The sequence below is a fragment of the Apiospora hydei genome (assembly GCF_038363865.1).
Source record: "Apiospora hydei strain CBS 114990 chromosome Unknown utg000006l_segment0_segment0, whole genome shotgun sequence".
NCBI lineage: Eukaryota > Fungi > Ascomycota > Sordariomycetes > Amphisphaeriales > Apiosporaceae > Apiospora > Apiospora hydei.
Window position 1 is genome coordinate 2,707,410 of NW_027117365.1, and position 12,262 is coordinate 2,719,671.

Genomic DNA, 12,262 nt, shown 5'->3' on the forward strand with positions numbered 1-12,262 from the left:
CTAAGCGCTGACAAGACACGGATGAGGGGCATCCTTATAATAGCAATCCTCGGTCCTCAGGGCGGCGACCTTGACGACCATCTCCGAAGAGACCTCCAGCTCGTCTCCGATACCGACATGGAAATGCACGTCCTGCCTTCCATAGTTCTGAAGTCCGTCCCATGACTTGGCAACTTTCGTTCTCAAGTAGTCGTACACTACTTCAAGATCGACTTTGTAATCTTCCGAGGGCCCGCCGTTGTCTCCGAGGATATGGTGCAGGAAAGGATGCACTTTGGGCAGGTGTCGTGTCTGCGTGGCCGAGCTGTACCAGTACGTCCCTGATTCCCTCACTGATGCGGCAAAGAACAGTAAGTACCACCCGCCCCTAGAGCTATGCGCCTGGATGGCAACCAAGGCGGTGTGGTAACCGTCTTTCGCCTCTGGAGATGGTGGCGAAAGAAAGAGGATGTTCCTCTTCGAATCCAGCAATCCTGGTGGGAAGGTCAAGGTCCGATGGATGCAGACCGGACTGTCGCCTAACGTTTCGGTTTCTTCGAACCTTTCGAAGAATACCTCCTCGTCTGTAAGAAGAAACAGTCCGAGCTTGGCCGGGGGCTTTGGATCCGAGCCAGGCGGCGGCCTGAACTCGGGCTTGGACTGGACTATCATGTGCCGGCGACACCAGTTGGCGGGATTGCCGGTTTCCAAAGCCACGGGCCGCCGCGGGAAACGCGACCGCTCGAAGATCATGGAGCCTTGACTGATGCGACACAGGTGAATGTACGACCTCTTGTCAGGTCCATCCTGGGATGGTCCTGCATCCAATGCTGCGTACACTCCAGACAGTGTATACAGCACCGGAAGACTGATGGAGAGCCCGAGGTTGGTGATAGAGTACGGCGCAAGGTTTCCCGGAGCCCTCTTCGTAACATAATATGCCGAATCTTTGAACATGCCCGGAGCAGGAGCCAGCATACTGACCCAGTTCGAGGGGACTTGCTCGTTCCAGGTCCAGCAGAAGATGGTGTGGTCGTTGGTAGATCGCAAAATCTCTTCCTGTAGCCTGGTGAATGCCCGCATACCTTCGCCGTAGAGCAGAGGCATGTTGATCTCGAAGAGCCCGAGCATACAATACGCAATGTCCTCGACCCGAGTTGTCTCCCTCCTGGCGAGCCACGACATCTTCTTCGCCACGCTGGCCTGCCGGATGCTGTCTTGGCCCGAAGTCTCGGAGAGGCATGCCATGTCGATGCCGGTTTCGGCGGCGATGGAAGACGAGAGACTGGTTTTGGTGCCAATACTCGTCCATGACCGAGAGTAAAAGACGAGCCGGCTCGTTGCCAGTAGCTCTTGCAGTGTCCATCCGCGCGTGAACCATCGGCTCCGCCGGAACGAGGAGAGAAGCTCGGTATGATCGCCAGAGGGTGTGGGAACGTCTGCCATATAGCAGTAGCAGATTGTCGAGTCTCGGTACCAGGCGTACATGGAATTGATGGCTTCGCTGAGCTCGGCCGAGCTGGCTTTGTCGATGCAGTTGGTGTCGACCCACAGCCAGGTCAGCTGATCTTCTTTGGCTCTTTCGCAGGCACCCATGATCTTCTGGAAACCCTTCTTGTTGGCCACCGAGGGACATGCAGAGGCCAGCCAGGCCAGCCACTCCTGATGGGTCACCTCTTCGCCATCCCAAGTGTGGGTGAGGATGGCATACTTAGGTACTTGGTTGCCCCAGAACTCGTGCAGTTCGTAGGTGTGGACGTTGATCAAACGCATGTTGGAGTTGGTTTTGAGGAGGGGTGAAAATGCACGATCAGGCATCAGTATATCCACAATAGCTGCATGGGAATCTATTGATAGGCACATTTGCAGTCACTAGTCTCTTATATGGATACGTAGCCCCGTTTGTACAGTATGGTGGACAAAAGCGGCATAGTCCAAGTGGTTATTCTTAGTGCCTACTGACCTCCTTTTAGAACATCGACACCAAAGTCGATGTGATTGTGGACCAACATGCTGTATACCTAAGTATCAAAACGTATTCTGAGATGAAATGGTGACATGATTGCTAATGATGTATTTCTCTAAATTGGGTCGATCTGTATTCCCGGGCGTGGCTGGATTAAATGATTGTGATACCCAATATTGCGTGAAATAACAAACAACCGAACAAAAAACAGTCTTTCTTCAGTTGATATACAACTCGAGCCACTTGTAGGCCTTCAGCACCGCCTTCCACCCCGCCGACTCCGGGTCATTGCTCATATCGCAAACATGCGGCGCATCCGGCACCAACACCAGCTGCGCATCGATCCCGCGCCGCTTCATCTCCTCAACGGTGCGGACCGACTGCGTGTACGGGATCAAGTCGTCCGCGGTGCCGTAGATCATGAAGGTCGGTGTCGCATACTTGCCGGCCCGGACCTGGGCCAGAGGACTGCAGCGCCGGATCTCCTCAACCGAGGGCTGCGGCAGCGCATTCCAGTCCTTCGCCCCAGCGTCGGACACGTGCTTTTCCTTGTCGGCCCGGGCCCGGCTGGGAAGGCCGCGGATGATTACTGGCAGGGTCTGCGCTTTCCAGTTGATGTGGAGGACGATGCGGCACCGCGGATCGGTTCGAATGCGTGGGTCTGAGAGCGGGGCCCAGGCGCCTACGACGCCGTAGTTGGTGATCTATATCGGCCAAAAGTTTAGTTACTGCCATTAAGGATAAAAGAAAAGGTTCTATTCGACATCATATGCAGTGTAACTTACCGGCTCATTCTGAACAGCCTCCAACACGTCGTACTCCATTCCCCAGTCTTCGGCCCCGATGGGTTGGATTGGTGACTGCCACCCTGATTCAAAGTGTTAGCATACAGAGCCCAAACCTATCAATTCTTCGCGCACGACTTACAATCGTCCTCATAGTCTGTAGGACTATAAAACGCCAAGATGGCATCCGGCGGCTTGAGCCCTCTCTGCGGCGCCGTCCACCCCGTCGACAAAGCAAGCTGCCCCCTGACGACCAGCCGACAACAACAACCCGGTCGGGGTCAGGTATGATGTTCCGGTTCTTCAGCGGGATGTTGGGCAACATCGTCCGAGCCCATACAAGCGCATCGCAGACATCGACCATGGGACCTTCGGCCAAGGCGACCTCGGGGCAAAGCCGGTGATCTAGACTGACGGGGAGGAGCCCCATGTCCAGCATGATGCGCGTCTGGGGAGGCCTGATGTCTTTCCGGGAGAAGAGGATGTGGCTGCCGCCGTGGATCATCAACGCTAGAAGTAGGCACCGTCAACCAGCCGTGGGGTTACAGAAGAGTCAGTCATTCTCGACTCACCAATTGGCATTTTCCTCGCCGGGTCGGCATTCTCCGGACAGTAAATGTCTGCGTGAATATCCTGTCGTGCGATGGTCTTGTATACTACCTCTTGCACAGTGAAGGGAGTGTGCTTGGGAACTCCCTCGGGGTTCTTAGATTCGGCGTGTGGTTTCGCAGGTGCGCTCTGAGGAAAGCCCCCAATAACCCGCACCGTCTTGGCCTCCTCCGACTCGCCATCCGAGAAGAGCACCTCCTTGAACCCCGCGTCAAGCATAGCCCTAGTCCAACGCGCCTCGTCCGCCAGCGCATGCGACCTGCCATCCTCAAACAGCCACCACCCCTCCAAGAGCCCGACGATGATGTCGAAAATGTACATCGTCCTCGTCATCTCGATCAGCGCGACCGCACCGTCCGGCCGCACCATCTTGCGCACGTTGCCCAGGCTGCGCGCGAGGTCCCGCGTGGCGTGGATGCAGTTGGTCGAAATGACGACGTGGAAGGCTTCGAGGAACTCGGCGGGCGGCTCTTGCTCGATGTCGAGGACGCCGAAGGTCATGGTGCCGTCGGGGACGAGGGTCTTGAAGGATCGCTTGGCTTTCTGGATGAGGGAGCCGGATAGGTCGGTGAAGTGGTACTCGAACTTGATGCCGTGTTTCTGCAGGAAGTCGACGATGTAGCGCGTGGTTCCGCCGGTCCCGGCGCCTACCTCCAGGATGCGGAAGGGACGGCCGGCGGCTTCATTGTTGTTGCCGGTAAACGCGTGGTGCAGGAAGTTTCCCAGAAGTTTAGTGGCGGCGACCAACATTGGCCAGTTCTCGTACAGGTCTTCCAAGGTTTTCTTGTTGGTTTTGTTTCCGAACACAATCTGGAGGCCGTCGGACTGGCCCATCAAGCACTCGGCGAGCTGGGACCCAACAGCGCGGATGAGGTGTCGGACGGTTGCATTTAGGGGATGCTTTTCAATGATCTGCTGATAGACCAGCTCTCCTGGCGTCTCGTCAATGACTGAATCCGATCTTACGAAACCACTTGGCGCCTGATGGGACGCCAAGATAGCACGTTCGTCCGCTAGAAACAGATGCAATTGGTGCATGAGCTGTCGGTGTCGAGGTAGCACTTTCTCCAGACGTGGTATGGCTTCATACGGCCTCAACTTCCTCAATTCGCAACCAAGCTTTGCGAACGCCTCCGTGATGTATGCCATCATCAGACGCGCATCGTCACAGTAGATTTCATTCCAGTAGTCCAGGGCACAGGCATCGGCAGCAAGCCCGTCGTAGCTCAGCCTTACCGCGTTGAAAGCATCATACGCAGAAGCAATAGTTGGCCCTACTGGGATACTGTTCTTCTCGTTGATACCAGACATGCGCTCATCTTTCTTCTCGAGTGCATGTTGGGACGGCTCCGCCACCGGCTCTCTTGAAAAAGCGCGAGATTTGCTGCCTTCTCTGCACTCTGCAGCACTGCCCGTACTTGGCACGGCATGAAGGCCCAATCGTTCATCAATGTGCGCGACGAGGGCATCGATGTCAGCCAAGGTTAGCATCGTGGACAAGCCAAGGTCCACATGCAGTATCGAGCTGATATCGCTGATCATCTCCGTGACACCCAAAGAATCAATACCAATATCGGGGAGTGTTATCCCACCCGATATCTCGTCGATTTCTACATCGGCTATGTTGGCAATGATCTGGAATATTTCTGGGCGCTTGGTGTTAGAGGCTTCTGTTGCCACAGCAGAAGTTCTCGTATTGCTGGTCGGGGAAACATTGTCAGGCACTGCGAACTTCTGTAAGTCGGAGCCATGGTCAAATGGGGCCTTGGGTTTCTCAGCACTACTGGCGCCGTCGAGTAGCCGGGCGAGCGTGGAACACGAGATCTTCGAGAACTCCATCCCGAGCACAGTGAGTACGAGCTTCTTGCTCTGCGCCTCGAATACGTACACGTCAACCGAGGTGTGTTCCTCAGAACTGTCCGTCATGCTCGCAAACACGAACCACCGGCCCGCGTCGGGCGAGAACGCGGGCCCGAACTCGAGGTGCTCGATATGGTGGCACACGAAGAGGCTGCTAGGAGTCGAGGCCTCGTTGAAGTAGTTGCTCAGAAACCCGGCGAACTGCATAAAGCTGTCGGCCATGGGCGTGTCGGTGAGTCGCTGGTCGGCTGCGTCGTTGGGGTCGGGGGTGATGCTGACTTCGCCTGCGGCTTCGCCTCCGAGGCACGAGATGGTCTTGATGCCTTTGAAGAGGTCGGAATACTGGACGATCTGGCTGAAGGCGCGGTAGATGTGTTTTCCTTGCATCCGCTCGGCATCTCGGTGCTGCAGGATCCCCTCCCATCGCGCGGGACCAATTAAGGTCTCGAATCGCTTGAAAGTCTGCGCCACGTGGGTATCTGTGCTCTTGTTCAAATGTACTACGCCAGTTGTCGTCTCTTGCGCTTTGTTGCAACCCGGTCCAGCAAGTAGGATCGAGAAGCTCCACGTTGGCGACGGACCGTCGAGACGTTTCATTGTCAGGGTGATCTCAGACTCCGGGTCAAGGCCGATTGGTGACTTCATTACCAGGTCTTTGACAGTTGGCACCCAAGTGGTTGCTGACAGGTCTTCCTGGAGTAGCAGTCCTGCTCTTGCTGCCACTTCGAGGTACAGCGAAGCAGGCATGGCCGCGCGGTCGGCCATAACATGGCTGGCGACCAAGGTCTTGAACCGCTCGCTCTTCGGCGAGATCCGGAAGACTGCTTCCCCTACCTTGCCACCTTTGACAAGAGACATCAGCTCGTGGCGTTGGGGCTCATCGGGTTGGCCACCAGCAGTCTTATTGTCGGTCATCTTTGGGACGACGTAGGGTAGCCAGTGCCGTGTCTTCTGGAACTGATATGGAGGCAGGCTGAGGGTCTTGTATTGCAATCGCTGACTGGGATGGAACTGCCAGTATTGGACCTTCTGGCCCTCTTTCCATAGCTTGACCGTGACGTCGACCAGCGAGTCCAAGGAATTGGGAGTAGCGAGCTGGGGAGCGTGCAACGAGTGACGCTCCGGCGACTTCAGACACCCTCGGACCAGCTGCGTGACGGACGAGCCTCGTCCGGCCTCAAGCCAGACACACTCTGGGAACCTGTCCTCCAGCCGTTCGATTGCCTGCTGGAAGTAGACTGGGCGACGCGTGTGTTGGGCAATTGAGCGGTGGTCAAGCTTCTGGTCTCTAGACGCTTCTTCGCAGAGCTCGAGATGGATCGTGGGATTGTTCCACTGTAGCTCACTTGCGAGGTCCTCCAAAGGAGGAAGTAGCGCCTCGGTAAAGGCCGAATGGAATCCATGCGTCACCGGCAGTCGCTTGGCACGGATGCCATCTCGCTGCCCTTCCTCAGCAACGAGCGCTTCGATCTTGTCGATGGACTTGGAGACCCCGACGACAACATGATTCTTCGGACCATTAAGACACGCAATCTCGGCGTAGTCTGTTTTATCTTTGACCTGTTCGAGAAACGCTTTGACTCTTTGTCGGTTGCCTTGGATAGCCAACATACAGCCCGGCTCGGCGCCCCAATGCGTCTTGATGAGCGCGGCCCTGCCCGTCACAAGCCGGATCGCGTCCGCCAGCGACAGCGCACCCGCGATGCAGAGTGCCGTCAGCTGCCCGAAGCTATGCCCGACGACGGCGCTCACGCGCAGGCCGCAGTCCATCCACGCCCTGGCGGACGCGTACTGGACCGAGAACAGGGCGGCATGCAGCGTGACGATGTCCGAGATCGGGGTGCGCTGGAAGATGGCCGGGTACAGCCCTTCGAGGCCGAGGTAGTGGACGAGCAGGTCCTGGCACTCGTCGAGGTGGTGTCGAAAGATGTCCAAGGTGGCGGGGATGGATTCCGATAGGCCGACATATTGGCTCTCTTGGCCGCTGAAGACTAGGACGACAGGCTTGGGTAATGGTGGCGTGATGAAGGCGCTGTTGTCTTCTCTGGTGGCGGCGGAGAGCTTGGATTTGAGATCGTCGATGTCGGAGACGGATGCGAGGAGGTTTTGCTCGAGTGACCTGTTTGCTCTGTCGGCCAAATTGAAGAGCACGTCTGCAATTTGCGTATCGGGCGACTCTGGCGAGCGGTTTACTTGTAGCCAATCTAGAAGCTTCTGGCAGTACTGTGACAGACTGCTCTTGGTTGCCGCAGATATTATCAAGGGCAATTTGGAAGGCATTCCGGCTCGAGAAGCATTGGTCCGAATAATAGGAGCTGGCGTTGGCGGTCCGCAAGCCATCACCACGGAGTTGCTGCCGGCGGCGCCGTAGCTATTGACACAAGCCACCTGCCTCGATGATTTCCATGGCGTCAGTTGGCGCGGGACCGCCATATGGTCTGGCTCAAGCGCTGGGATGGCAGGGTTTAGCGACTGGTGGCTGGCTTGCGGGGGATCTGGCCGTGTTCCAGCATCAGAAGAACCTTGATCAGGCCGGCGACCCCGGCGGCGGACTCGGCGTGGCCCATGTTGCCCTTGATGGAGGAGAAGTACAAGGTCGAATCTCTCTGAGAAGCCCCTCCGAAGGCGTCGCGCAGACTGCGGATCTCGATGGGATCCCCGACGGTGGTGCCGGTCCCATGAGCCTCCACGAACGTTACGTCCCCGGGCGCGACTTGGGACATGTTCATGACTTTCCGGTAGAGGCTGGTCTGAGACCCAGAATGCGGCACGGTTATGTGGGCTTCGTTGTAGTTCTGGTTCACGGCCGAACCCATGACGACGCCTAGGATGCGGTCGTGGTCTTCGATTGCGGCGGCCAGCGACTTCAGCACGACGACCGCGACCGCTTCGCCGCGACAGTAGCCGTCGGCGTCGGCGGCGAAGGGTTTGCACTGGCCGGTGGGGCTGAGGAAGCCGGCGGCTTGGAGGTCGCGGTAGTCGTGCGGGCTCGTAATGATGTTGGTGCCTCCCGCGACGGCGCCGGAACAGTCGCCCGCCAGGATGGCTTGGCAGGCGGTGTGGATGGCGACGAGCGAGGAAGAGCATGCGGTGTCGACCGTGATAGCCGGGCCGGTCCAGCCAAAGTAGTGGCATACGGCACCTGAGATGAAGGATCGTCCAGTGCCAATGGTGGCGTACGCAGACGGGGGTTGCGTGCTGACGTTGTTGACATAGTTATTCTGGGTGGCACCGATGTAGCAGCCATAGTCTGTTGATCCCGAAGTCCGACATGTCTGAGCGCCGAAGTAGCCGGATGATTCTAGCGCATCATATACCACCTCGAGCAGCTTTCGCTGTTGAGGGTCGCAGGCTAGCGCTTCTCGGGGCGACTTCTTGAACAGCTTGTGGTCGAAGGTGTCGGGGTCGTCTATGAAGTTGCCCCACCACTTCTTCTGTGCGTAATCGTCCGAGAGACAGTCGAGTCCGATCCTGTCGGGAGCTCTCTGGGCACAAGACCTCCCAGCGGAGAGAAGGCTCCAGAGCTCCTCGACCGAGTTGGCGCCTGGAAACCTCCCTGCCATGCCCACCACCGCAACGGAATGACGCGGGAAGTCGAAGGGCTGGTCGCCAGTCGCAGAATCGTCTGCGCTCGACTCTTCATCCGACGCAAAGATCCAGGATCTGTCAGTCGCATCGCCTCCGTTGATACTATCGGGCGTGGGCTCCTGACCAGTGGTGTTGCTAAAGTTGTCGCAGATCTCGGTGTCGGTTCCACCCACCTCCTTCAAGAACTGGAGCTGGATGTCCGTATTCTGCATCAAGGAGAGTGGGAAATGGTTGGACAAGCCTGCAAGTGCAATGTGCTTCTGCTTCTGTGGGACATCGGCCATGGCCAGAGTGAGGGTTCGATACCAATCCACCGGTTTGAGCAAGGTATTCTCTAAAGCGTGCCTGACCAAGTCGCCTTGGAAGATAGCTTTACCATCCGTGGATGACCGGATGGGCATCTGCAGATTCTCTGGTCCTGGGAATCGATGAGAATGCATCTTGTCAAAGAAATCAACAAGCACCTCGACCGCGGAAGTATAGACGCTGCTGTGAAATCGACCGTCGACCGGGATCTCTCTAACAGAGAACCCGTGGCCCTCAAGACCAGGGACTAGACCCGCGAGGTGCGCGTCTGGGACGGTAATGGTCATGGAGGTTCCATCCGTAATGCCCGCGATATAAGCCTGTTGACTCGATTAACACTGTGTTAAATAAAACATTCCGAGGAGGGTCATTACCTCTGGATAGTCCTGCAGAACAGCCAAGGCCTTGTCGAGCGCATTGAGTTGCTTATGCCTCCATCGTGCTGAGATGCAAGTTGTCGCTTCCTTGGACGCGTCTTTATCGACATGAACGCCAATGGCTAACGCCAAGCGTAGTGCACGAGAAGCATTGTCGGCAAGGTCCTCTTCGGTTTTAGAAAGTGACACCGTGACGGCGCAAAGAAATCCCACGCAAAACCCATGAACTCCACCATCTCGCAACCTTTCAAGCACCAGTGACTGCGCATCATCCGCCCCCTCAATGTCTAGAGAGCGCAAGAGACGTATGTATTGCTTGATTTGGATCAGGAAGTTGAGTATGAACGTGATCGTTATTGGACATTGCTGGGCACAGTAGGGCGCTTTGCGTTCTCCCTTCAGCCACTCCACGAACTCGTGCAAATGCGACTCTGCCGGAACTTGGGCCAGGTCGGGAATGAAGAGATTGAGCTCTTGCCAGAACCTGGGTAAATCTAAAGCTGCAGCTAGAACCTTGGAAAGTGTTGGGTTGTTTATAAGCTCGTGTCGCAATTCCGCGAGATCATCTGGCGAAGGACGGGTTTGAGGCCCAAAGACAAGTAGCGATGATACTGGTTGCTTGAACGTGGCCATGGTCACAGGATAAGGATATGAAGCTCCAACAAAGATGTTCATTCAATAATGATCTGCCGTGCGGTATGTTCGAAGTAGAAGTACCTCATGTGTCACTATTCTACAAAACCAATATGGTTATTACTTGAACACATTTATATGAATCCGTAGGATTCATATACGATGATGACTACAGCGTTGTTGACTTAGTCCCGATTTCCGCACTTGCTTTTAGTTGATCCACTGTCGAAGTTGGGGGTCTGGGGCTAACGGATGCCCCTAGGACTTACCCCTGAATTAAACTTCAGGGCCTGTAGATGCTGCTGCCCGTTGGCCGATGTAAATAAAATAGTAGTTTACCCCGCCAATTAGGTGACCTAAGTCGTGTAGAGAGTTCCGAACGAGCACGTCAATCCAAAGCCCGACCTCTCACGGGAAGACCAGTCTCATATCTCTGCGTTGAGTAGAACAACCGAGACCATACTTACTGGTACTCTTCCCGGGCAGAAGAAACGACTCGCTATTGACACTAATCCTGAAAGTCAAAGTACAACCATTGCCACCATGATTCCCACTTACATCCCAGTGCAAAAGATCGAGGCTAAGAATTGCATCACTTATGCCTACAGACGCCTTGGGCCTGCAGAAGGCATACCACTTGTTATGCACATGCATGTGAGTATCCGCCGTGGTAAAAACGTGTACAGTCGTCCATCTGACCAGGGGGATATGTCTCAAGGTACGGGCCTCTATGGGCTATTGGGATCCAGTATTCGTGCGCCCACTGGCCCTCAAGCGCCCCGTCATCATGTTCGACCCTCCCGCAGTTGGGCAGAGTAGCGGTACCACTGAGCGCATACCGTCTGATAGTAGGTTCTATCAGCCCACCGCGACATGCCATACCGTATACACCATCGCGAGACTAATAGTTACATACAGTCAAGGACATGGGCGATGACCTCAATGAGTTCCTCGATGCTCTGTCCCTCGATTTCATAGACCTCCTGGGGTTCTCCATGGGCAGCATGGCCTCCCAGATGGCCATCCTCGCCAAGCCAGAGCGCGTGCGCCGCCTCGTCCTCATCGGCGCCGACCCCTCGGGCCCGACCCCGGGCGACCATTTCTGGCCGCGCACCGACCCGGACCTGAACCGGTTCCTGATGCTGCAGAAGAGCGCGAGCGAGGCGGACTGGCAGCGTGCCTACACGCTCGTCTTCTTCCGCAACGAGCCCCAGGGCGTGGCGGCCGCCGACGCCTACTTCGGCCGCCTGCGCGAGAGCGAGTACAACGAGAACGCAGGGGAGGGCCGCCTGCCGGCCTTCCAGGACGTCGAGGGCTTCATGATCCAGCTCGGCGCCATCAAAGACTGGTGTAAGCCCAAGGACAAGGCGCTGCACTCGTTCTACCGCATGCACGAGCTCACGATGCCGACGCTGGTCATGACGGGGGACGATGACTACGTCGTCCCCACCCCGCGGAGCTACGAGCTGCTGCACGCGCTGCCCAACTGCCAGCTCGTCATCTGGCCGCGCGCTGGGCACGCGTCCATCTGGCAGTATGCGGAGAGCAATGCGGCTCGGGTCAATGAGTTTCTGGACAGTGACCCTGAGAACTACGCCGAGCCGAGGCTGTGAGCTACGATACTGTACCTGCCTTTCTTTGGCTTCCTATTGTGTTTTATCTTCTTCCAGCAGGACCAGCCAGAGATAGGATACAACGCAATCTCTACGATATCTTGAAAAGACCTGGGGGGGGGTTCTCCGTGCTGAGACACTACCCCTACATTCCTTTCTGTCACCCAGTTTCTAGTTATTGAATGTAGTCAATAAACATCACTCTCATTATCACCAAAGATCATGATTGATGTGGAACCCGGGGCCCAGCCTGTCCAGGGGTACGTGGCGATCGACAGCGCTAGGTACGGGGAAGGTTTGCAGGGAAGGGGTAGAGTAGAGTAGTTCGTACTCCGCCCGGGGAAAGGCGGGAACAACGCCATGTGGTAAGTGACATGAACTGCTGGAGAATTCCGACCGGGCGGTCCTGGGTTTCTTCCATACTTTGTTCTAACGTGCCTCTGGAGTCTAAAAGCACACCACCATCAAGTTTTGAGGCAACTAACGCCTGCTTTTCAGACGGCAAGCAATGACGTACCCCATATAACTACATTCCCGCGGAGGATC

General features: G+C 56.3%; 3 protein-coding genes across 3 annotated transcripts; 1 reads left to right on the forward strand and 2 right to left on the reverse strand.

Annotated features, from left to right (window-relative positions):
* On the reverse strand, positions 1 to 7,632 carry PG997_008034 (uncharacterized protein; the record flags this gene model as incomplete). Its single annotated transcript, XM_066812349.1, has 7 exons — positions 1 to 1,826; positions 1,943 to 1,992; positions 2,177 to 2,649; positions 2,731 to 2,813; positions 2,873 to 2,936; positions 3,002 to 3,240; positions 3,303 to 7,632. The coding sequence occupies 7 exons, from the start codon at positions 7,630 to 7,632 to the stop codon at positions 1 to 3; spliced, it is 7,065 nt and encodes a 2,354-aa protein (XP_066667691.1).
* A 32-nt stretch (positions 7,633 to 7,664) lies between these two features.
* On the reverse strand, positions 7,665 to 10,103 carry PG997_008035 (uncharacterized protein; the record flags this gene model as incomplete). The annotated part of the gene is made up of 2 exons (XM_066812350.1): positions 7,665 to 9,413; positions 9,468 to 10,103. The coding sequence occupies 2 exons, from the start codon at positions 10,101 to 10,103 to the stop codon at positions 7,665 to 7,667; spliced, it is 2,385 nt and encodes a 794-aa protein (XP_066667692.1).
* A 543-nt stretch (positions 10,104 to 10,646) lies between these two features.
* PG997_008036 (uncharacterized protein) lies at positions 10,647 to 11,716 on the forward strand (the record flags this gene model as incomplete). The annotated part of the gene is made up of 3 exons (XM_066812351.1): positions 10,647 to 10,757; positions 10,822 to 10,951; positions 11,022 to 11,716. 3 exons carry the CDS (start codon positions 10,647 to 10,649, stop codon positions 11,714 to 11,716), a joined length of 936 nt encoding a protein of 311 aa, XP_066667693.1.
* Between the last annotated feature and the right edge of the window lie 546 nt (positions 11,717 to 12,262).